Here is a 22,482-nt window from a genome sequence, read left to right as displayed (position 1 = left end):
AATAGGTTTTCGACCTATGAATTTTGGAAGGACACAAGCATATGAGCTGTAGCATTCAGTAAGAAACGCCAAAATATACTCATTTTCTAGGTTTTCCCAATCACTTTTTCTAGCATGGACTTCATAGAGAGCTAAGGCAACTGAGAACTTTGTCAAATATTTTGCCATGGCATAAGAAGAGTCAACAAACTTTAAGCTTTCAATATTTACTTCGTTCCTATTACAAAAACAATTAACTATTAGGATGTGTTTTGGTTTCTGTTTGATAGCACCTGATTCCTAGGACCAGTCTCTATATCAGTTAGGGCAGAGATAAGTGACTATAACAAAAACCTCTAAAATACAATGGCTCAAACAAGATAGGAATGTTTAAAAATATATTTCTCACTTGAAAACCCAGGAAAGTGTCCCAAGCACATGTTGCACTGCTGTCCACTAGTTTCTCATGATGAAATCTGAAGGCTGGGTGTGGTGGCTCATGCCTGTAATCCCAGCACTTCAGGAGGCTAAGGCGGGTGGACTTCTTGAGGCCAGGAGTTGAAGACTAGCCTGGACAACAGAGCAAAACGTCATCTCTACAAAAAATACAAAAATTAGCCAGGTGTGGTGGTGCGTGCCTGTAGTCCCAGCTACTTGGCAGGCTGAGGTGGGACATTGCTTGAACTCAGGAGTCTGAGGTTGCAGTAGGACAAGACCCCACCAGTGCACTGCAGCCTGGGTGCCAGAGTGAGACTGTGTCTCAAAAAAGAAACAAAACAAAACAAAACAAAATAACCCTGGCTCACCAGCTCTAACTGCCTTAAAGAGAAGAGAAAAAGAATGGATGGGATGAAGAAGCTACGCTCTTCTTCTCACTCATATCTAGTTGGCCACTTATATCCCATTTCACACCTAACTCCAAGGGAGGTTGTGAAATGTAGTTTCTAGCCACATGCCTGCTAACGTGAGGGTTTTATAACTAAAGAAAGGCCGTGGGAACTGATAGTAGTCTCAGCTATAGGTTCCTGTGAGTCAGGGCCTCTGACCTGGCCCCTGTGATAGCTCATCAGCAGGTGGTAGCCCATAGCCCATAGCCTCCTGTGAAACATCTCTTTGCATACAAAGATACTCTGATTTGATCCCCCCAATGATTTTTAATAATGTTTTTTTCCTGTTGAACAAAGAATTTAAGATCTGGGTGGTAATTTTAGTGTGATTCTGGCCTGATGTTTTTAATTTTAATGCTCTGGTGATGAAGAGACTTGGGGACCTGACTCTCCCAGGTAAACAGCCACACCTAGCTAAGGGTTTAGAATTGATCTCCCAGGGGTCTAGGGCAAGGCCAACCTCTGATCGCTTCCATGAGATAGCCAGTTTGTTAGTGGCAAAGCTAAGATTGGAACCCAATATGCTTAAGTTTCTTTCACTGTATATGGGATTTTAAAATGAATATGATAATCTAAGAATTATCTCACTAGAATAGAATACAGTGACAGACTAAGCCTTATATGTCATTCTCTTATTTGGATAATGCAGTATTTTATTAACTTTTAGAATTACAGTGACACACTGCTAACTCCTACTTAACTTGTGGTTTTTATTTGTCTGGATCAATTTTATGTCTTACGTTTGCAAAGTAAGTCCTGTCCTAGCGTGCATTTGTATAGATTTCTTCCCTTGTGAGTTACTTCTTGTACTCTGCATATGTCACTATTGAATTAGTTAAATTTATAGTCTTCTTGGAGCCTGTTAACATAAGATGCTTTAAAGTATTAAACCTGGGAACTAAATAAAAATTTTACTAAAGCTGATATGCTTTCTACCCATTATATACATACCTTCAATTTACCATACTTATCACTACAGTAAAGAATACATTAAATCAGGATTTAAGTCCTCCTTTAAAAGTTATGCTATTTTCCATATTTGCTATTTTGATTATTTATTCTAGTATTTTTCTCTGGACATATAGCTTGCTGGTTTACAATTCTAGACTTGTTCTCCTCTAAATGTGGCTCCCCTTTTTGCTTTTAGGCTTTTCCATAACTGTATTTATCTTATGTTTGTGTGTAGAAATGTATTCACAAATGCACTTCTGCAAAGTTTGTTGGTCCCTGAGACCACCCTCATTTCTGACATCAACTTCCGAGTTCCAGGATCTCTAAGACCACCTTCAGTTCTGACACAACTATCAGTTTGAGAGGTCCCCCAAGAAAACTCAGGAAAGCTGTCATATTCACAGTTATTACAGGTAAAGGATACAGATTAACATAAACCAAGGGAAGAGGAGGACAGGGCAGTGTTCAGGAGACACTAAGTGTTGAGCTTCAGTTGTTCTCTCTCAGTGGGGTTGTGTGGACAGCATCTGTTTCTGCCAAAAATGATGTGTGACAATATCCTCTGAGTAGGGGCAACCAGGGAAGCTCATCTAAGCCTTGGTGTCCAGAGTTTTCACTGGAATTTTGTCTTGTGTACATGGCTGACCACTCGCATGGCTGACCTTAGTCTCCAGCCTCTCCAGAGGTAGAGCTGATACTGTGTGGTCCAAAGTCCTCACCATAAATCATATTGTTAGCATAAAATATCTGCCATGGTCCAAAGCCCCCAGGTAAAGAAAGACACACTTAGCAAGTAGGACATTCCAAGGCCTTAGAAGTGATCTCCCAGGAGTCTAGGGCAAGGCCAAACCTCTGTTTGAGCAACGTTAATCTTTTTTTACACAACTTTCATGTCAATAATGTAAGTTTTGCAAATCCAGACATTCTCAGGGTTCAGTCCCATAACACTGCTACAATTAAGAAGTGTAGTTTGACTCTCGAAACATAATTAAAAAGAATTCCATCTTTTATAAGTGCCTCTCAAAGGACAGTCAAGGGGGTTCAAATACATACTTGACATCCACTCTTATTAAAATCCCCTTTCCTCTTCTACTTCTCTCATCTTCAGGTCCAACACCCTGTCCCCAAAGGCCCCCAGCCTTCTCTGCTTTTTCTCTTCACATTATTTAATCGACCGGTTTAGGCTTAAATTAAGCAAAAAATTATATTTGGCATGTAAGAGGTGAGTGGAGGTGGGAAGTTGGGCTTGTCAATGCAGATTTTCTTTCATGAGTAGGAAAAGGGGGAAAATCAAAGGTACACCCATATTAATAATGTTTTGACATCATTGTAACTCTACTCACTGGGCACTAACTGTGTTTCAGGCACTTTACATACCTGTGTTTCTGGGTCTAATATCTCAACATTTTAGAGATGTTACAATCTGAGAAAAATTTTAACAATCATTAAGTGAAGGCAGAATTGTTCAACAAATGCTAAAAAAATATACTGGTGAAGTGTCTAATTCCATGATATTTTAATATGGCAAAGGAAACATATAGCACAGGAAGAAAAATGAAAATGCATCATGATCAAAATATTTAGTCTCAGATTCTTTTTTTCTTTCTTTATTATTTTTTATTCTTATGGTTTTCTTTTAACTCAATACTGGATGGCTAATGTAGGGGAGAAAAGGGAAAAATCCAAACGTTCTAGTAAATTTTAGCAAACATAAAATTCTAAAATACAGACATATGGATATATATATATATGTAACTTTTTCATAAGGTATTGAGACATCTGTCAATTCTAATATATGTGGAGATGCTTGAATTCATTATAAACTTTTCTTTTCTTTTTTTTTTTTTTGAGACAGGGTCTCACTCTGTCACCCAGGCTGGAGTGCAGCAGCTTAAACTCGGCTTACTGCAGTCCTAACCTCCCATGCTCAAGGGACCTTCCTGCCTCATCCTCCAGGTAGCTGGGACTACAGGTGTGCACCACCATGCCTGGTTAATTTTTGTATTTTTTAAAAATTGAAGTGGGGTTTTCCCATGTTGCTCAGGCTGATCTTGAATTCCTGAGCTCAAGCAATCTGCCTGCCTCAGCCTCCCAAAGTTCCAAGATTACAGGCATGGGCCATAATGCCTGGCCACTGTGGACTTTTAACATACTTTCTTTAGTAGAGAAAAATGAGATGGAGAGAAACTTATTCAACGATCTTTATGCCTTAACAGGTCACCAATTCATTTGCTAAGCTGTTCATATAGATGCTTCAAGATGAATTAAAACGACATTTAAAATACACTTTATAATTTATTATCTGGCTAAAGAAAACAACAAACCTTTCTTTCCCACCCTCTACTCTCACTTCCCTACCCTACCACCACTTAACTGACAGAATGGCAGTTAATACATACGTTTACCACAGTACACTTACTATCTATATATTTTTAGAACAGGGCACAGTATATCTCTTTAATTAACTATATTTCCTTAATCCCCTCAAATATTCAGGTAGTGCTTACATTTCACATTTCATTTATGCTATAAATGTTTTTTCCTTAAGTTTATTTGAATTATGATTCAATCACTACACATTGTTGATATGTCATGTCTTACCCTATATAGTTTCCTCCTCCATCTTTTTTTCCCTCTTGCAATATTGTGGTTGTTGTGGAAGAAGGAGGATGAGTGGAGGAGGAGGAGAAGGAGGAAGAAAAAAAAAAGGAGCAGAAGGAAGTTGGGTCATTTGTCTTACAGGGTTATTGCTGATTGTATTTTTTGTTTGGTTTCACACATGTATCTTAGCCCCTGTATTTCCATGTCTTGAGATGTGATCAAATTCATATTTGGTGGTGGTGGTGGTGGTATATGTGTGGAGACTACTTCATCAGTGATAATGGGTACTTTCATCAGAGGCGCATAATATCTACCTATCATTTTGTGAGATTAGCAATTCCTTAGATATTACTAAATGTGCTGTTCTCATTTTATTTTTTGCTTCTCATTTATTAGCCAAATGCATCTATGAAAAGATACTTTTCTTCAAAATAATTTTGCAACTCGAATTTTTATAGAAAAGGCAGAATAAGAGCATTACTCTTCATCAGTTTTTAAAATCATACGTAAAAGCTTTAGTATTCTCCAAACGTGATTTATGTACTTAAGTATCATTTTTATAATTTTTTAATTGTTATTTATTTTATTTATTTATTTTGCTGCCAGTTTCTCTTTCTGCTATCTTTGTCCCATTTTGAACGATGGACATAAATATATTTTATGTGTTTCAATCCATGACAGTTGTTCTTATTCATACTTAAATGGTCCCATTTCTGGACAATTGGGAGCTTATTCAAGCTGGCTCCTCTGTCCTTCTGACATAATTCTACTAGTTGTTGATAATAACTTTCAGGCTCATCTCGTTAATATTTGACCTTATATCTCTAATAAGCCCCTTTTATTTTTTCAAGAACACTGTTCCTTTGGTGGAATATTTAAAGACCCATAATCTACTCACCAGGATTAGTCACTGCTATTGGGTTGATCAATATCACTAATGATCCTCTTCTTCTTTGAGTGAGAATGAGGCATACTGATTAAGGAAATGCTGGTTAAGGAAATACCACCTTACTCCTTCAAGTATGGCCATAATCAAAAAATCAAAAAACAGTAAATGTTGGCATGGATGCAGTGCTCAGGAAACATTTCTACACTGCTGGTGAAAATGTAAACTGATACAGCCCTTATAGAAAACTGTAGATATTCCTTAAAGAATTAAAAGGAGAACTACCATTTGATCCAGCAATCCCACTACCGGGTATCTACCCAGAGGAAAGGAAGTCATTATATGAAAAAGATACTTGCACACACACGTTTATAGCAGTACAATGTGCAATTGGAAAATTGTAGAACCAACCCAAATGCCCATCAATCAATGAGTGGATAAACAAACTATGGTATATATATATATATATATATATGACTACTACTCAACCATGAAAATGAATGAATTAATAGCATATGCAGCAACTTGGATGAGATTGGAGATTATTATTCTAAGTGAAGTAACACAGGAATGAAAAACCAAACATCATATGTTCTCACTGATATGTGAGAGTTAAGCTAGGAGAATGCAAAGGCATAAGAATGATAGGATGGACTTTGGGGACTTGGGGAAAAAAATGGGGATGAGGAATAAAATACTGCAAATAGGGTGAAATGTATACTGCTTAGGTGTTGGGTGAACCAAAATCTCACAAATCACCACTAAAGAACTTACTCATGTAACCAAATACCACCTGTACCCCAACAGTCTATGGAAAAAATTTTTTTAAAAGACACGTGCACATGTGTGTTCACTGCAGCACTATTCACAATAGTGAAGACATGGAATCAACCTAAATGCCCATCAATTATAGGCTGGATAAAGAAAATGTGGTACATATACACTGTGGAATATTATGCAACCATAAAAAAGAATGAGATCATGTCTTTTTCAGAGACATGGATGGAACTGGAGGTCATTAACCTTAGCAAACTAACACAGGAACAGAAAACCAAATACAGCATGTTCTCCCTTATAAGGGAGACCTAAATAACACATGGGCACATAGAGAAGAATGACATACACTGGTGCTTATCTGAAGGTGGAGGGTGGGAGGAGGGAGGTGGAGGAAGGGATCAGGAAAAATAACTAATGGATACTTAATACCTGGATGATGAAATAATCCGTATTTAACAAACTACCATGACACACATTTACCTATGCAACAAACTTGTCCATCCTGCACATGTACCCTTGAACTTAAAGTAAAAGTTTTAATAAACCCAATGTATTTCTTGTAATTTCTTCAACTCAAAAGCATCTCAGGAAAACAATGGAATCTGCAAACTGGCAATACGGATCATTCTTTCTTAATCAAAGACTAATTGCATGGCTTAAACATATTTACTTGGTGTTATTTAAGATCTAGCATATAATGTTAAAATACTATAGTTTGTGTGGAGGTTCACCTCAGAAGGATGGTAGAATTTTCTTCTCAGATTAGCACCCTGTAATTCAAATGGCTTACAAAAATATCTATAACTAATTCTTGTCTCTGCTGTGCATTAACCAGAAGGCTAACATATTTTCAGGGAAATGCTCTTGTAATGTGATGAGACTCACAATGAGTTGGTCTCCTTCCATGAGAAAGGCACAGTAGGGGTCAAGCCATACCCAATTACACCATGGTTCTGCCTGGTATCCCTGAACAGTTACCATAGACACTTAGAAGTATTGAAGTAACAGATGGTAAATTTAAAAGAACAGCTTCTTAAAATTTAAAACAAGTCCAAATGTAAACCTCCTTCATCTTCTCAATTTCATTCTTTGCCAAAAAAGGGAGAACAACATCACAAGAATTATTCCAAGCTGTTTATTTTTAAAGTATCATTTATCTTAGATTTCAAAATCCATTACAATTCATATTAAACATTGGGTTTTGTTTTTTGTGGGGAGGAGGATAAACCAATGCTTCATTCTTATAGGCTTTTCTTAGCTGATGACCAGTATGTGGATACAAGAATCATGAGGCTACATGCAACTTCTAGGAGGAAGTAGCAGAGAGGCAAGAGGTGACCACTGCCCAATTCACTCTTCCAAACTGATACAGGACATCAAATCACTATCCCTGAGTGAATGTGAAAAAATGTCATCTTTCTTTCATGAGAAAAATGTCTCATGTAATTTATCTTTTTATTTTTGTATAAGAGGGAGAAGTTTAAAGCCATTGTAGCTCCCTCTTATTTGAGTGAGGATGAGGCGTGCTGATTAAGTAGTGTATGGTGTGAGTGTGTGCTTTCTCCCCATGTTACAGCTTCAGTTCAGCATTAACCTCTTAATGCCATTAAGAGGAGTGGGATTAGGATGCAATGTTTAGTTTGTTTAAAAATAGGTAATAAAATAATGTAGACTTCCTGTCAAAATGGCATTCAAAGTTTACACTTTGAATCACTCACAGATCCCATGTTCAAACAAGGGAGCAAAGAATAAAATAAAATAAATAGGCTGGGTATGGTGGCTCACGCCTGTAATTCCAGCGCTTTGGGAGGCTGAGACTGGCAGATCATGAGGTCAAGAGATTGAGACCATCCTGGCCAACATGCTGAAACCCCGTCTCTACTAAAAATTCCAAAATTATCTGGACATGGTGGTGCTCACCTGTAATCCCAGCTACTTGGGAGGCTGAGGCAGAAGAATCACTTGAGCCCAGGATGTGGAGGTTGCAGTGAGCTGAGATGGTGCCACTCTACTCCATCCTGGCGAAAGAGCAAGACCCCATCTTGAAAATAAATAAATAAATAAAATAGGATAATACACTTTGTGAATGAGTAACTTAAGAGAAATGTTGGATTGAAGCCCCTGGATTTCCATTCTCAGTATCAGAAGCAGTGAAGAAGAGTTCCCAGGTCCAGAGAGAAGCAGGGTGGAGTGGCAAGTCACTCTCCTTCCTCCTTTCTTTTTCTCCTACCCCAGGAAGAAAGGCAGAAAAATAAAAGCTGTTGCCAGTTGCTGGCCAGAGGTATAACTTATAAGAATCAGATTACTATAAAATGCAGCAGGATGGACTCAATCTTCAAGACCAAGCCTACTCAACATGCTATCTAGCGCCAAACTATCCCAATATCATGGTGGAATAAGACCCCTGAGCCATTAGAAAAAGATCTGGGTTTGGACTATGAGTCCTAGGGGCTGGGCTGAGGCAACCACAAAAACTCTAAACAGAGAGGAGAAGAGAGCTAAGAGAAAAATGGCACCAATTCAAGGTGGACCTAAAAGGCAATATTTAAAATTAACACCAAGAAAGACAGAAAGTAAAATCAAACTTTGGGAAATGTAATAATTTTAGATAAAAATAAAAGTGTCATTTAAAAAATACTTTAGAACATGTAAAGTGATAGCATAATTCAAGGGCACAGGGGAAATCATACAAAAATAATTTTTACAACTCAGTAGACCGGAGAAACTCTAAACTGGGGTTATCAAAGTAATGCAAATAGATTGAGGGGTAGTACCAATGAATTCACAGAGAATTTAGCATAGAGAATAAGAGGAAACAAATTTGAAAGATTAATTAAGAGATTTAAAGATAGACTGATATAAAGATAGATGTGAATAAACAAGTGAGTGAATAAACACAGACACAACCACAAAATTTCACCCACTCTCTCACCACCGCAGAAAAGAATGGAGAAAAAGGCAGACACAACAAGCACTGAGATAAAAAACTGAGAATTTGCAGAGTTGATGAAAGACATCAGCTGTCAGAAAATACATTACAGAGTTTTGTTTTTGTTTTTCCAAGATGGTAGAGTAGAGGCTTTTCTAGCATGCCTCACCCACTTGGAAGAAGCAAAATAGTGTGTAGAGATTAATACTGTGAACTTTCATTCAAGAAGAAGCACGGGAATTGAACAGAAATGCAGAAGACAAATTCAAATACTGGGAAAGAGGTGAGCAGGCAGTCTGCATGGTGGGGTCTGGTTAAAAACTGTGAGTGAATTCCCAATACAGGAAAGGGTAAGTGAGTGTTTCTCTGTGATCCATCTCTCCACTGGAGAACTGTGCAACCCTGGCCATGGGAGAGGACCTTGACCCTCCTAACCTCTATGTCTAACATGGGGAGAAGCCAGGAAACTGAGAAGAAATGGCCCTGGGGAGCCTCCCAAGCATCATCCCAGGCCTGGGCACTAACAGGACAGTGCTATTCTTGATGCTAGCTCATAGCAAGCTGTGCAGGATCCTGGTCTTTAGCAGCTGTGGCAGCTGTTGCCATAAGACAGTCTCAGTCTGGATATTGGAGTTCTGGGTTGCAAGCAGAGGAGGGATCCCACAGCCAGAACTGAGAGATGAGTGAAGTGTGGGCTCCAGCCATGGGCACTGGAATTGGGCACCCCCTCTTCATAGGACCAGAGCAGAGGGAGATTTGCCTGAGAGGCATGGTTTTGGTCTAGATGGTGAGTATTAGCTTAGGATGGCCTTGAGGACTGAAGGCAGACTGCATGTGACTAATGTCCCAACTGGCTCCATTGGTAGGGAAAGGAAAGTGAGCCCGACTGTGTCTAGAGAGTGAGGGAGAGGCAGGTCTCATTCCTGTTCATCTGACCTTGGTGGCAGGTCACTCTCTGTTCCTGTGCCTGAGACCTTGTGCAGCAGTGGTTGCTCTGCCCCTTGCCCAGGCATTTCTCCAGCAGCATAGATTTTTTTTTAAGTTAGCAATTTATTTACTGATTATAGCCTGTTATTTTTTTTCTGTCTCCAGTCTTCTAGTAGTATTTGAGAGCTTTCAGACACAGTTTTCCATGAACTAATACAAATTGCCTATAGAAAAAAAAATAAAAAAATAAAAAAACAAATTGCTTATAAATACCATCAAGTAAACCCCAGTGTCTGAAAACAGGCATTTAGCTGGTTACAAAACTGAAAAACTGTCCTCTATCTTAATTCTCCCTTATCCTACCAATATGACCATCACTTAGTTACCAGAACATTTCATCTTTGAACTTTTTGCATTTTAATTTGAAGACAATCACAGCTTTCATATTCTATAATTGACACATATCTTCCTTTCTGAAAATAAACAAAAATATTCCTGAAGATAACAAAAGCATATCTATAATCACAATGACCCAATCTTTCTCCTACAAGATTTTAATCATTGTTTCTGTGAAGGATCCAGGACAAGATATTATAGTTGAAATACAGATCACTGCTCTATAATATCATTGTTACTCTTTTCTGAAAATTAATTTTGTGCACAGACTATGAAGATGCACTCACTGAAGGTTTGTTTTGAATAAACTTGCAGCAACTTCTCTGAAACTGAATTATAACTTCTAGAATGTGATGATTTAGTAAAGAGAATGGTGCACTCTTTTCTCTATGCTGCCTTCCATTGCAATTTACAAGAGTCATGTCCTTGCACCTGTGTCAGATTCTGTTATGAGAACAAAAGAACTCACTATCAGGAGGGCTTGTTGCTCTGCCATGTCACACAGACTTTCAAATGATTTCTAGCTTTTGTTTGTAACATTCAGGTGTGAGTGCAATTTTTTTTTCCAGAGGAGGTTTATAAAAGCTCTGTAAATTATCAAAGAACACTAACCATTTTCAATTAAAGAAAAAAATCTGCCACATTGACTTTTATGATGAGAGAAGCATTTGAGGAAAACAAGAAAATAAATAATTCTGTATAAATAAATAGATTTAAGATAAATCTATCCTTCTATCACATTGGATATCTACTCTAAAACGTATTTGTTCCAGCTAGATTCAAATTATACCAAATTCATTCTTCTCTGTAAAGTTAAATTTCAAAAACTAAAAGTGCTTTTACATTTGATATTATTTTTCAAAGTTTAAGTAATCATCGGCACTTATTTTTAAGAGCAAATCTTGTTCAAAAATGTCTATTTGCTTTGGGTAAAAAAGTTTCAGATTTTGAAAAAAGTTTCTTTTTTTTTTTTTTTTAACTTTAAATCATTTCCCAAACCAGTATTGGATCTGTTTGGGTTTGATATAGGTTGTGGCATTGTTTATTTAGATTGTTCTTAAGAGTGGAATTGACATTTGAAAAATCCAAATGGCTAGAAATGCAAAATAGGACAGCGATAATTTATGCTGCTTTAGTCATCTGCTCAGAAATGCACACTGAATGAATAGTCATTGTACTGTCAAAAATGTTGTACAAGCACTGGGAACTTTGTTGATCTTGGAAGCTTACTGTTTTCTAATCTGTGCTTGGTGACCTTTAAAGTTCCAGTAATATTTGCCTGTTAATGAATCAGACTTTGTTCAAGGCATTCCATTGACTGATTTTGCATTAGTCAATAGTTTTTATTTAAAAGCCACAAAGACCAGAGCGGAATACTCTGCTTGGTACTGCTTAAGACCTAAAATGAGAGACTACAGTTTAGGAGCTTGAACTCTAAAGTCAGACTGCTTAGCTTTAAATCCTGGCTCTGCCACTTATGGCTGGGTAACTTTGGGCAAATTGTTTGACCTCTCTGTGCCTCAGTTTTCTCACTTATAAAATGAGAATAAAATCATCTCAAAGAGTTATTTGACAATTAAATAGCTTAATAAATGTAAAGGGTTTAGGACAATTCCTGGAATTTAGTAAGCAGACAGTTTATAAGACAAATTGTAGAAAGTTTCTCTCTAATGGCAGTAGTACATATGTGAGCTTTTCATAAAAACAAAACAAATTGACCACAGAGGAAAGGATATTGATTACGAATTAGAGCTGGGTACTATATGCTAGTTTTCATCCCATGAGAACTGATAAATGAATATCACAATACTTGCCCTGATGCCTCACCTCACAGCTTGATGAGGAGAACCAAGTAAGATAATGGATTCCCCTCCCTCCCTCCCTTTCTTCCTTTCTCTTTCTTATCTTTCTTTTTCTCTTTCTCGCTCTTTCTCTCTTTCTCTTTCTTTCTTTTCTCTCTCTGTCTTTCTTTCTTTCTTTCCCTCTCATCCCCCCTCTTACCTGCCTCCCTTTCTTCCTCTCTCTGTCTCTCTCTCTCTCTCTTTTAGGAATGAAATATCACTATGTTCCCCTTGAATTCCTGGGCTCCAGAAATCCTTCTTTCTCAGCCTCCTGAGTACCTGGGACTACAGACACATGCCTCAGTGACTGGTTGAAATAATGTTTACTTTCTACTTGAAGCCTTCCCAAAATGTTTAGTCAAAATTGCTTCTTCCTGACCACTCCCTATGCTGTTTATTTATATTTTCGTCATGATACATAACACTAATTTTTGCATTATAGTTAGTTTTTGTATGCTTCTTTCTCCAACTAGATAAGGTCTTGATGGTGGAGACATGATCTTACTTCTTAAAACTCATCTAGCACCTGAAAATAATAGACATATATGAGTGCTTATTTAAAGGGGCTCTTACAGGTATAGCTTGACAAATCAACAGAATGATTATTATTACTATTATTGTTATTATAATTACCACCACATGTGCCTTTATAGGGTATAATTCTGTGGGTTTTGGGCATGAATATGAGTAGTAGAGTTAGGTGGGGTTAGAACCGAGGAACTCAAACAGGGATTTTTTTTTTAAAATAAATTCTGACTTCTTGTATTTCTGTTTTCTCTTTGCATGATCTCTCTACATTAAAATGTAACACATTAAGTGCAGAAGTATTTTCCTGGTTTTTAATTGGGTCAGATGTAAAATAATTGATTATTATGGGATTTGCAAAAAGCCTCATCTTTCCATGCTGTTCCCATATGATAAATGAGGTTTTTGGAAATAACTAATTATGTTTTTGTCTAAATTCCAGCTAGAACTAGGGATTTATTTATTGATCCATTTATCCTTTAAAAATTTTTGGGTCTGGCTTGGTGGCTCACTCCTGTAATCCCAGCACTTTAGGAGGCTGAGGCAGGTGGATCACTAGGGCAGGAGATCAAGACCATCCTGGATAACACAGTGAAACACCATCTCTACTAAAACTACAAAAAATTAGCCAGGCATAGTGGCACACCCCTGTAGTCCTAGCTACTTGGGAGGCTGAGGTAGGAGAATCAATTGCTTGAACACGGAGGGGGGTGCGGGGGGTGGGGGCTGGGGAGGTGGAGGGTGTAGTGAGCTGAAATTGCGCCACTGCACTCCAGCCTAGGTGACAGAGCCAGACTCCATCTGAATTAAAAAGGGGAGTATTTTTTTGTCATGTGCTAGACACTGTGCTAGGCAATGAAACCTGCAGTGTTCAAGTCTATTCTGTATGTACAAACAGGAATCTCCATTAAGAGGCATAAGAATCACTCAAACATTGTGGTTCAAATCAACTTGGAAACACAGTTGGGGATCTTTGATCTTAGTTTAACAGATTTGGTGATTTTCTTTTCTTGCAATAATTGGATTTATAAACTTGATGTAGTGCTCATATTAGGGTATGCCATCTGCACTGATTGCAAACTTTAAACATATGAATCTTACTCTAGGAGAAATTTTACTCTGGCCCACTAGCAACTGCTAAGAATCATCATTCTCATGACTGACTTGGGCAAGTAACATAACCTTGGAAGCTCATCTGTAAAACTGGGATAGTAATGCTCTGTTTCTAGATTTCCTTGGATAATTACTTTTATATACTCAAGAAAAACCTATGCTGCTTTTGTGATTCTGTTGCTGGGTCTATTTATTGTTTATAGATACTATTAGAAATATATGTGAAAAATACAAATTAAAGTAAGTTGATATTATCTCTTAAAATTCACTAGAGTGATGGTAGTTCTGAAGTGTAATGAATAGAGAGAAATATGCATTTCTTTATCCAGTTTTGAATGTGTGAGATGTGGATGTTTCACATTACCTTATGGTGTATGAAATGTATGCTTAAAGCATAAACTTTTAAATGAGACATGTACTTTCATTTTTCGTATCTACTTTGTAGACCTCTGAAATCACCTACATATTTAAAATTAAAAAAATTACAATGGAGCAACTACAGCATGCAATTTCTTTCAAAACACAGAGCTTACTAATTTGCATCAAAATAAAAAATCAAGACTGCTTAATTAAAACCTTGACACCATCAACCTCTTTAATTATACGTTAAAGAGACTGGCATCCTGGGGTTACCAACTTGAAATCAGTGTGCATTTTGAGTGTCTCTACTGTGTGTACATATGCAATTCACAGAAGGGGAAAGGAGAGGGGCATTAAGAGAAAGCAAAAACATGATTTAAAATTTCTTTGGGCCTGCATAATTTCACACTTTTAAAACAGGTAGGAAAAGGGCAAATTTGCCTTTTCAGAAGAACAATGCAGACTAGAATTGTAACACAATGTTTCATCTCTTTTCTATGTCTAAATTTCAATGCATGGTTTCTTTTTAAAGAACAAAGATTTTTATGAAAATTATTATTTAGAAAACAGAGTTCTAAAGCTTGACTACTGATCATTGGATGTATATAGACCATACTGGGTAAATGAAGGAGGAGAGGGCTGTCTGTTTTTCTCCTTCTTGAGAGTGTATATAAATTGTGCAGTAAAATGACTGCCTTACTTTACATCTTAATTCTTGTCTTCACTATTATATGCCTATTCCCAATTTCTTTCGCTAGTGTGGGACCTAGCAGCTCTTTGTTCTCATTGTGTCTGTCGTCTCCCTTTCTTTGTGTTTCAGGGATACTGCTACTCGCATCTGCCACTGAGCATGCGGGGAAAAATCCTTCAATAGATTCTTTACTTAGGACTTTCAGTAGTATTACTCCACTTCTCCACGTTTTGGTGATAACCAAAAAAATCGTAAAGATAGACCGAAACTTGGAAAAGGGATGGGTGATACAGGTGGTTAGATGGTGGGCTGGCAAGCTGGGACACAGGGATGATTAAGGGTAGTCATCACACATATTTATCTAATTTATGGAAGCTCTCACCAAGCATGTTAAATGCAGAACATCCTCCCTGCACACAGACTAGAGATGTGGATTAACAACTGAGAAGATACAAGTGTTTCTGAGCAGGAAGACACAAAACCGTATCTGAAACCAATAGATACAATGTGTTAGCAGTTCCAGAGAAACGAGGTATATTGTCACATTGTCACAAAGATTGGTATGTAAAGTTCCTAGCAAGGACTTTCACTAGATAGTATGTCATCTGAGGATGAAAACCAGTGGTGTCGATTTTTCTCATAATATAATCTCAGGGTTTTCTCTGGCTGTGCTAAACACTCAAAATGCTAAGTCAGTATTCACGGAACAAAACTTGAAGCCTTCTGCTTAAAGCCTTTTACAAAATAAAAAGAAAATTTACTTATGGTTTCCAAGTGGTAAGAAACAGCAGGTTAGCAGGTGAGAGTAAAGGGCGTTGGGTAGAATTCTGACGTTTTCTGTTTTCTGCTTTTCCCCGGGCAAGTCTGACTTTAATAGCTCATAAATTATTTAACAGAAGGAGCACTATACAATTTTATTCATATTTCTCCCCATAACCATTTTTGCCTGTTGCACTCACTGCCCGCATCACCCACGAGCTCTTAGAATGGTTCCTGGCACAGAGTAGGTGCTCAAAGATCTTTTGTTTGGAGAATGAGTGAATCTACGTAGAATTCTCTGAAAAAAAAAAAAAAAAAAAAAAAAAAAAAAAAAAGCAGTTCTTTTATTGTGGCAAACAATGGTGGTAAGAGCCCAAATCTGACTATTTTAGAATAAATACTTAAGTGAACAATTGTCTCCTTAGCAGCTGGCCACTCTCCTTCTTAGAGACAGGGAGTTCTTTCTCTTTCTCCTTGGCCTCTTTTCTCCCACCATTTTGTTTCTCTATTAGCAATTGGTACACGAGTGGCGTCGTCCCAAAGGCCTTCTGTTCCCCGTATTTACTTTTCGGTTTTTAGAATAACGATCTCCGGCCTTTGAGTTTTCTATAGGTTTCGTTAGCCAGTGGGTATTAAGTGCTGCCATGGAGCCTAGCAGAGCTCTGGGAAGGGAACCAACCAGTGAGCCTGGGGTGTACTCCTGGTTCTGAGGACCAGCCCTTGCAGCTGCTTCTTTGGGAACCTCCTACCCCGACACCTGGCTCAGAGACCCGCGCGGTTTGCAGTCCCTACTGCGGCCGGAGGAGGTGCCTGTGGCGGGAAAGTTCAGACCAGGTCCAATCAGACACCTGGGATTAGGCAGCGAGGGTGGGTGCGGCTCCCCGGCCCCTGCCCGCGCTGACGGCCCCGCCCACTGAGTGGGCTTCCCCACGGTCTCCTCCCCCCTGCCCCGCCCCTTCGGAGCCCTCGCCCCGCCCCACCCCGGGGCCGCGGCTAAAACCCGGAGTCTCCGCGACGCCCAGGGGACTGGAGGGACGCACTGAGCATGTGCAGAGCAGCTCGGCGGCGGCTGCTGCGGCCGGAGGCGAGGGCCCGGTGCTGATGCTAACCGCCGGCTCGGCCTCAGCCCGCGCGTGGTCGGCCCCTCAGGCCGGGGCGGCAGGGAAGGAGCCGTAGCCTTGCCGTGGCCCGAGGAGCCGGCGCGGCGGCGCTCACTCCCTGGCGGCCGCGGCGCCCTCCGGCCCCACGATGATGGCGGAGCAGGTGAAATGCGCCTCCGCGGGGGTCAGCTCCGGAGCGGGTTCCGGGCCGGTGGTGAACGCGGAGCTGGAGGTGAAGAAGCTGCAGGAGCTGGTGCGCAAGCTGGAGAAGCAGAACGAGCAGTTGCGGAGCCGCGCGGCCAGCGCGGCCGCCGCCCCGCACCTGCTGCTGTTGCCGCCGCCACCGCCCGCCGCGCCGCCCCCCGCCGGGGCCTGCAGCCCGTTGGGTCCTCGGAGCCCCCCGGCCGCCACGGCCACCGCCGCAGCCTCAGGTGGCCTGGGGCTCGGGCTGGCTCTGGGCGCGGGGGGCGGAGGCGGCAGCGGCAGCGGCGGCGGCTCCAGCCCCGCGTTCCCGGGCACCTTCTGCCTGCCTAGCCCCGCGCCCACCCTGCTCTGCAGCCTGGCGCAGCCACCCGAGGCGCCCTTCGTCTACTTCAAGCCCGCGGCGGGCTTCTTCGGCCCCGGCGGTGGCGGGCCGGAGCCGGGGGGCGCGGGGACGCCGCCGGGGGGAGCTGCAGCGACGCCCTCGCCGCCCCCAACGCTGCTGGAAGAGGTGGAACCGCTGGATCTGGAGAGCTTAGCCGCCTGGCGGGACGAGGACGACTACACCTGGTACTGCCTGGCTCCGCTCCCTCCCTGAGACTCAGACCTCGGAGGCTGCGGGCGCCCGGGCCTGGGGGCGGGGGACTAACTGGGGTCCTCTTGCGGCCGCCTGAGTAACTCGCCGCGGTTTCCAGAGGCTGGGGCTGACCCAGCAGGTGTCGAGCCAGGCGGTGACACTTCCCACGATGAGGCTTCTCATGAAGGCAGAAACCTGTTTTCTAATCGCTTCGACTGCAGATGAATCGGCCCCCTCATCTGCCTTGGGTTCTGCTTTTTGCCGATTGTTGGGTTCCCAGCTCCGCGTAGCATTAAGTGCAAAATCCATGTCATCTTGTCTTTTTGCTCAGTGCTGCTCTTTTCCCCAGGTTTTTTTTTTTTTTTCGGGAGATGACGGGGTATGGTAGGAGTTGGCCTCTGTCTGCGACTGTTACTGTTTTTTCCTTTTAAACGAACGCTGGACGGTATTTGCATGCTCTTCCTCCTCTGGTGGCATCGGAAGCCGTGTAATGATGGATCTCTTTAAAGAGAGGTTCGTTCTTGCAGTTTGAATTTTTCAGTAGTGTGCCATTTTGCGCTGCATTTTCATTGAAATCCTATTTTCAGAAACTGGCTTGCTTTTTAAAATAGGGTGACCTCACTCGCTTTCCCATAAATAACAGTGCCAATACAAAGTACTTTTCACGGAGTGGAATGAACAGGTGGAAGGCACTTTTTTACCTAGACAGTTCCTTGGTTTCTATTTTTAAAATTAAACTGTAGAAGAAACGCGAGATTAGAGAAGCCTTATTTTCTTATTTCCTAGAAACTTTTTTAGTTTGGTTATCAGAAAACCAGACTGACAGCTGTGTTCGGTTGACATCTGGTTAGCACTGTCTACTTTCCATGAATGAGTAACTTTAGGGGGAGGCATCCAATTCCTTTATGATGTATTTTTCTTGCTGCTTGCTCATGGGGGAATAGTCATTTCATGACTGATTTCTTTTGGTTAGTTCCCGTTTTCTGTGGACACCACACATATGGGATATGTTTCAGATAAGGTGGAGCTTGGGTTCCTGCAAGGAAAATGAGCAGCATTCACCTCCACATTGCAGAGGCTTGAAGAATAGTTGTAGTCTTCCTTTACTTTAGGTCCTTTTTATATAGGACCCTTTCTGTTTTTCCAAGCTCGGTTTTCATTATTTTCTTTGTGTCTCTGTTGCATGATTGCATGGAAGTGAATGGGAAATAGAGATCCTTACTGGTTTCCTGTTGGGAACTGCAGTGTTCTTTTTCCCTTACACCCTATCATATGAGAGCTCTAACTATAAAGTACATTAGTTAATTGGTTTGATTCAATACTCAAAATATATGGAGCTATAATAAGCCTTTCAGAGGTGTATTCATCATCCACCGTAATACTTTTTGGCAGCTGCGCAGGTAGCTCAAGGTGTAAAAAAAATCAACTCATCACTTTCTGGAACTTTAAGGCATTTTTTCAAAGCTGGACCCTTATTTCTGTAAAGCCCAGGGTGTATTGTAATCTCAGTTTCAGCCTGAATGTGGTACTAGGAAATGCTTTCATGATGGTCCTTAGATTTCACTAATAACTCTCAGCCCTTATACCATTTTCAAATTATTTTAGGTTGATTTAGTTCCTACTCAGCCTTTTCTGATGATATGTATGTAAACAGTGGAAGAAAACTTGTTTGTATTTTTGATGGGGAGATACATGGGATCAGTTTAATGCTTAAAATATTTGCACTTTAAAATTGTGATATTGATTATAACTATTAGATTAGTAATCTAATATATTAATAACTTTTCTTCTTTTGAATGGACTTTATCACATTTAGTTAGCATCCTGCTATTGCTACTATATTGATACCTAGGCTTTCTTTTTATAGTTTTTGTTTAAATAGCATTGAAATGATCAGCTTTAACAGAAATCACCTACTTCGTGTTATTAGTATATTTGCTCTTCAGATGGTTTGGAGCAAACTAAATTGAAGCAGGTGCTATTTCATTCAACAAGAATGTAGGTGAATAAATCAAAGCCTTGATGCTTTACAAATGTTTCTAGAGATAAATGGCAGAGAATCTTCCTGAAAACAAGCATGGGATTAGAATTCCAGATGGAAAACAAGGAGGGTTCATTAATCTTAGTGGGATGGACTTAAACATTTTAAAGTTACCTGATTTACAGGAATATTTTTATTATTACATTTTATGCATCAAGATATCTTTTGTATTGCAAATCTTTGGCATATTGATGAAGAAAATATCAGCAGGGCTTAATTTTTAAAGTTTAACCTGCTTGTTAATGCTTGCAGAGCACTGTGAAGTTCCTTTATCACTGCAGACTACAGTATCTCTGCCTTGTGGTCTCTAAATAGAGTGCTTTTCAGTTGGATTCCCTGATATGTTTGCAGGATGGCAACTTATTTTTATTTCCTGTGTTTATTAAGAAACAACTGGAGCAGATATACAGTATCTTATTTTAAAAATGTTTAAAACCATAAGTTTTATATGTTCATTATAAAAAATGAAAACATGGTCACAAAAATTCTTTCTTGTTCCCAGTTTATTACCATGACTCAGAATTCACCCTGTTAATACTCTGTAGATCCTTCAAGATAAAAAAAAATTATACAAATCAATGTACAAACATATACACATCGGGTTTTTTAAACACTTGCCTTCCATTGAACATACCTTGGACATTTGTCTCTTCATATGATTTCACATCTCCCGGTAACAATGGCATCATTGTTAGAGTAACAATATTAAGGAACAAGTTACTGTTAACTGTATCACCTACAACTTTTAATGCATTTTTATTATGATTTCATCCTAATGGATTAAACAAAATTTATTTGCTTATTTACCTCAAATAGTACTTCCTGCTAAAATGTCATAATTCAGGAAAGTTTACAAATGTAGATTAATCGCTGAATATTTTAGCTGTTCTTTTATGTAAGTATATCTTTTCTAATAAAACTTTAGAATACACTATTTTTATTAACCACTTGAACAAAATTTGGATTAAGAGTTATGTGTATGAGGAAAATTGTGACTAATAGAACCAATATTTTCTTTATGCTAGTTCATTAATTAATGATTAACCAGGCTTTTGAGATATTTTTTCTGAATATTTAACCTATAAATAGTATCTTTAAAAAAAAAAAAAAAAACAGCCTTATAGAGAATGGTGTCTTCTGCTTTCCATTTTGATGAAAAACTTTGACAAAATAATTTTCTTATTTCTTTGAATATTTATCTCAATTGAATTTTAAGTCTTTAATTTTACCGTAATACCACCTGATTATCTTAGCACAGTCCTGTTGGAATTAAGTGTCTCAGAAAGTTAAAGTTGATGATAATTCCAGAACCTGAATTCTTAAGTCCTCTTATGGCCCTGTAGTAAAACTCTCATCCTGCTATACTGATTCCTCAGTTATCTTACTAATTTGATAGGCTTAACTCTCCAGAAGGCCACAGGCTAGAATGGAAAAGGGAAAAGTCTGAGTATCAAGAGCAAATAAAAAGTTCAAAGGGATTAAAATCTCCATGCACACATGGGACACAGTGTGACTGGATGATTTTCCTATCTTTATGGAAGAAATGTTTGTAAGATTCATGTTTCTGTCCCAATGTTACCAGGCTGCAAAGCACCAGAGTACAAACAGAGTAAGTCAGATTGGTCTGAAGTGGCAATGGGAGCCATTAGCTAACTACATGCTAGACCTTCCTGTGACCTGTTTCAGCTCTCTTATTTCAGTGTTGAGGGACAGGAGTTCTGAGGCGAAATGGCTTATGTAAGCTCTTCTAGTTATTGATAGAGTTCAGGCTAAAATTCAGATTCTTTGTCCAGATTCAGAAGTGTTTACATCATTGATATTCCGCCTCCCCCCAACCCCCAGAGCTGGCTGTGTAACTCATTAATGAGTTTCTGAAGTCAATTTAGTGGATTGACCAGCATTTCAAAAAAGTGAAATGCAGTGGAATACAAAATCATATCTTATAATACTTGCTTTGATTGAACATGTTTCAGTTTTACATATGTGGAAATATTAAATGTATTTTTGCATTTTGATCAAAGATAGAAAAACTCTAGACTGAAAGCAAAATGGAGGAAACAGGTAGAAAAGCGCTGAAGATAGTATAGTACTCTGAAGATAAGTTAGGTCTTGCACACCTTAATCAGGAAGATAGTTCTATATGAGAAAATGCCATGATAAAAATAAGCCAGCCAATATAAAATACAGCCATATAAGGAGGCTTTATTTTAGTAGAATGACAATTAGCAGAACATTGAGACTACATAAACAGGATGTGGCAAGGATTTTAAACTTTGCTGACTGTGAAAGACAATAGAAAATTTGTTAATTATTCAAGGGAAAATGGTGATTTGTACAAATTAAGGAAAATTTAATGAATGAGATATTCATCTTCCACATGTAATACCAAGACCCCAGACAGCTGGCTAACATCATTGCCAATTTTTCATCAAAGCTGTTGAACACCTTGTACTATACATATGGCACAGCTAAATTAAACCACCCAAATTGATTTTCAGTGAAAAGACCAGAGGGTTCTTCCCTTTCTGACAGTGCTAATTGAAAATGTATATTTTCCAGGAGCAAATGGTGTTGACTGAAATGTATGACATGTGTGTTTGAAATAGGTTAACTTTTAAATGTTGAAGTGAGGTGCTGAAGTAGTTTAGCTCTAACTGGGTGAGGCAGGGTTGGGGGTGGAGGGAAAGTTTGTTACAGGACAGTTTAATAAGTGAAGCTTGAACTTCATGTATCCTTTTAAGAACTTGTTGGCACTAAGTATTGTATCAGCTATCTAGTTTGATCCTAGCAGGTGCCAGTGACTCAAATGCTGTTAGAACTAAAGATTTGTTGATTGTGCTTATTAGTGTTGAAGTTTCAGCTTTCCTTAAACTAAAACTTGCAGTGATTGAAGTCTCTTAAAATTATTTCTTTGAAAATTGCTGCATATTACTTGTCAGTG

At 39.3% G+C, this 22,482-nt stretch overlaps 1 protein-coding gene and 1 long non-coding RNA gene across 8 annotated transcripts in view; one reads left to right on the top strand and one right to left on the bottom strand.

Annotated features, from left to right (window-relative positions):
* Positions 1-15,587: 15,587 nt before the first annotated feature.
* Positions 15,588-16,530, bottom strand: LOC144578151 (uncharacterized). The gene is made up of 2 exons (XR_013523404.1): positions 16,302-16,530; positions 15,588-15,920 (listed from the first exon to the last, which is right to left on the bottom strand). It is a non-coding gene; the product is annotated as an uncharacterized LOC144578151 (long non-coding RNA).
* Positions 16,531-16,643: 113 nt separating this feature from the next.
* SLAIN1 (SLAIN motif family member 1) overlaps positions 16,644-22,482 on the top strand; it is a 64,949-nt gene continuing 59,110 nt past the window's right edge. For 4 of the 7 annotated variants that reach the window (XM_035295655.3, XM_008979839.5, XM_078340777.1 and 1 more), the window contains exon 1: positions 16,644-17,493. In XM_035295655.3, the coding sequence (XP_035151546.1) occupies positions 16,871-17,493 (623 nt within the window). In that variant the 5' untranslated portion in view covers positions 16,644-16,870. Of the gene's footprint in view, positions 17,494-17,607; positions 18,014-22,482 lie in introns of those variants that run through there. The other 3 variants (XM_035295673.3, XM_035295668.3, XM_035295661.3) reach the window with 2 other exon arrangements.

This window comes from Callithrix jacchus, chromosome 1, assembly GCF_049354715.1.
Source record: "Callithrix jacchus isolate 240 chromosome 1, calJac240_pri, whole genome shotgun sequence".
Lineage (NCBI taxonomy): Eukaryota > Metazoa > Chordata > Mammalia > Primates > Cebidae > Callithrix > Callithrix jacchus.
The sequence above is the reverse complement of the archived record's forward strand: the minus strand, read 5'-3'. Positions and strand labels throughout refer to the sequence as shown.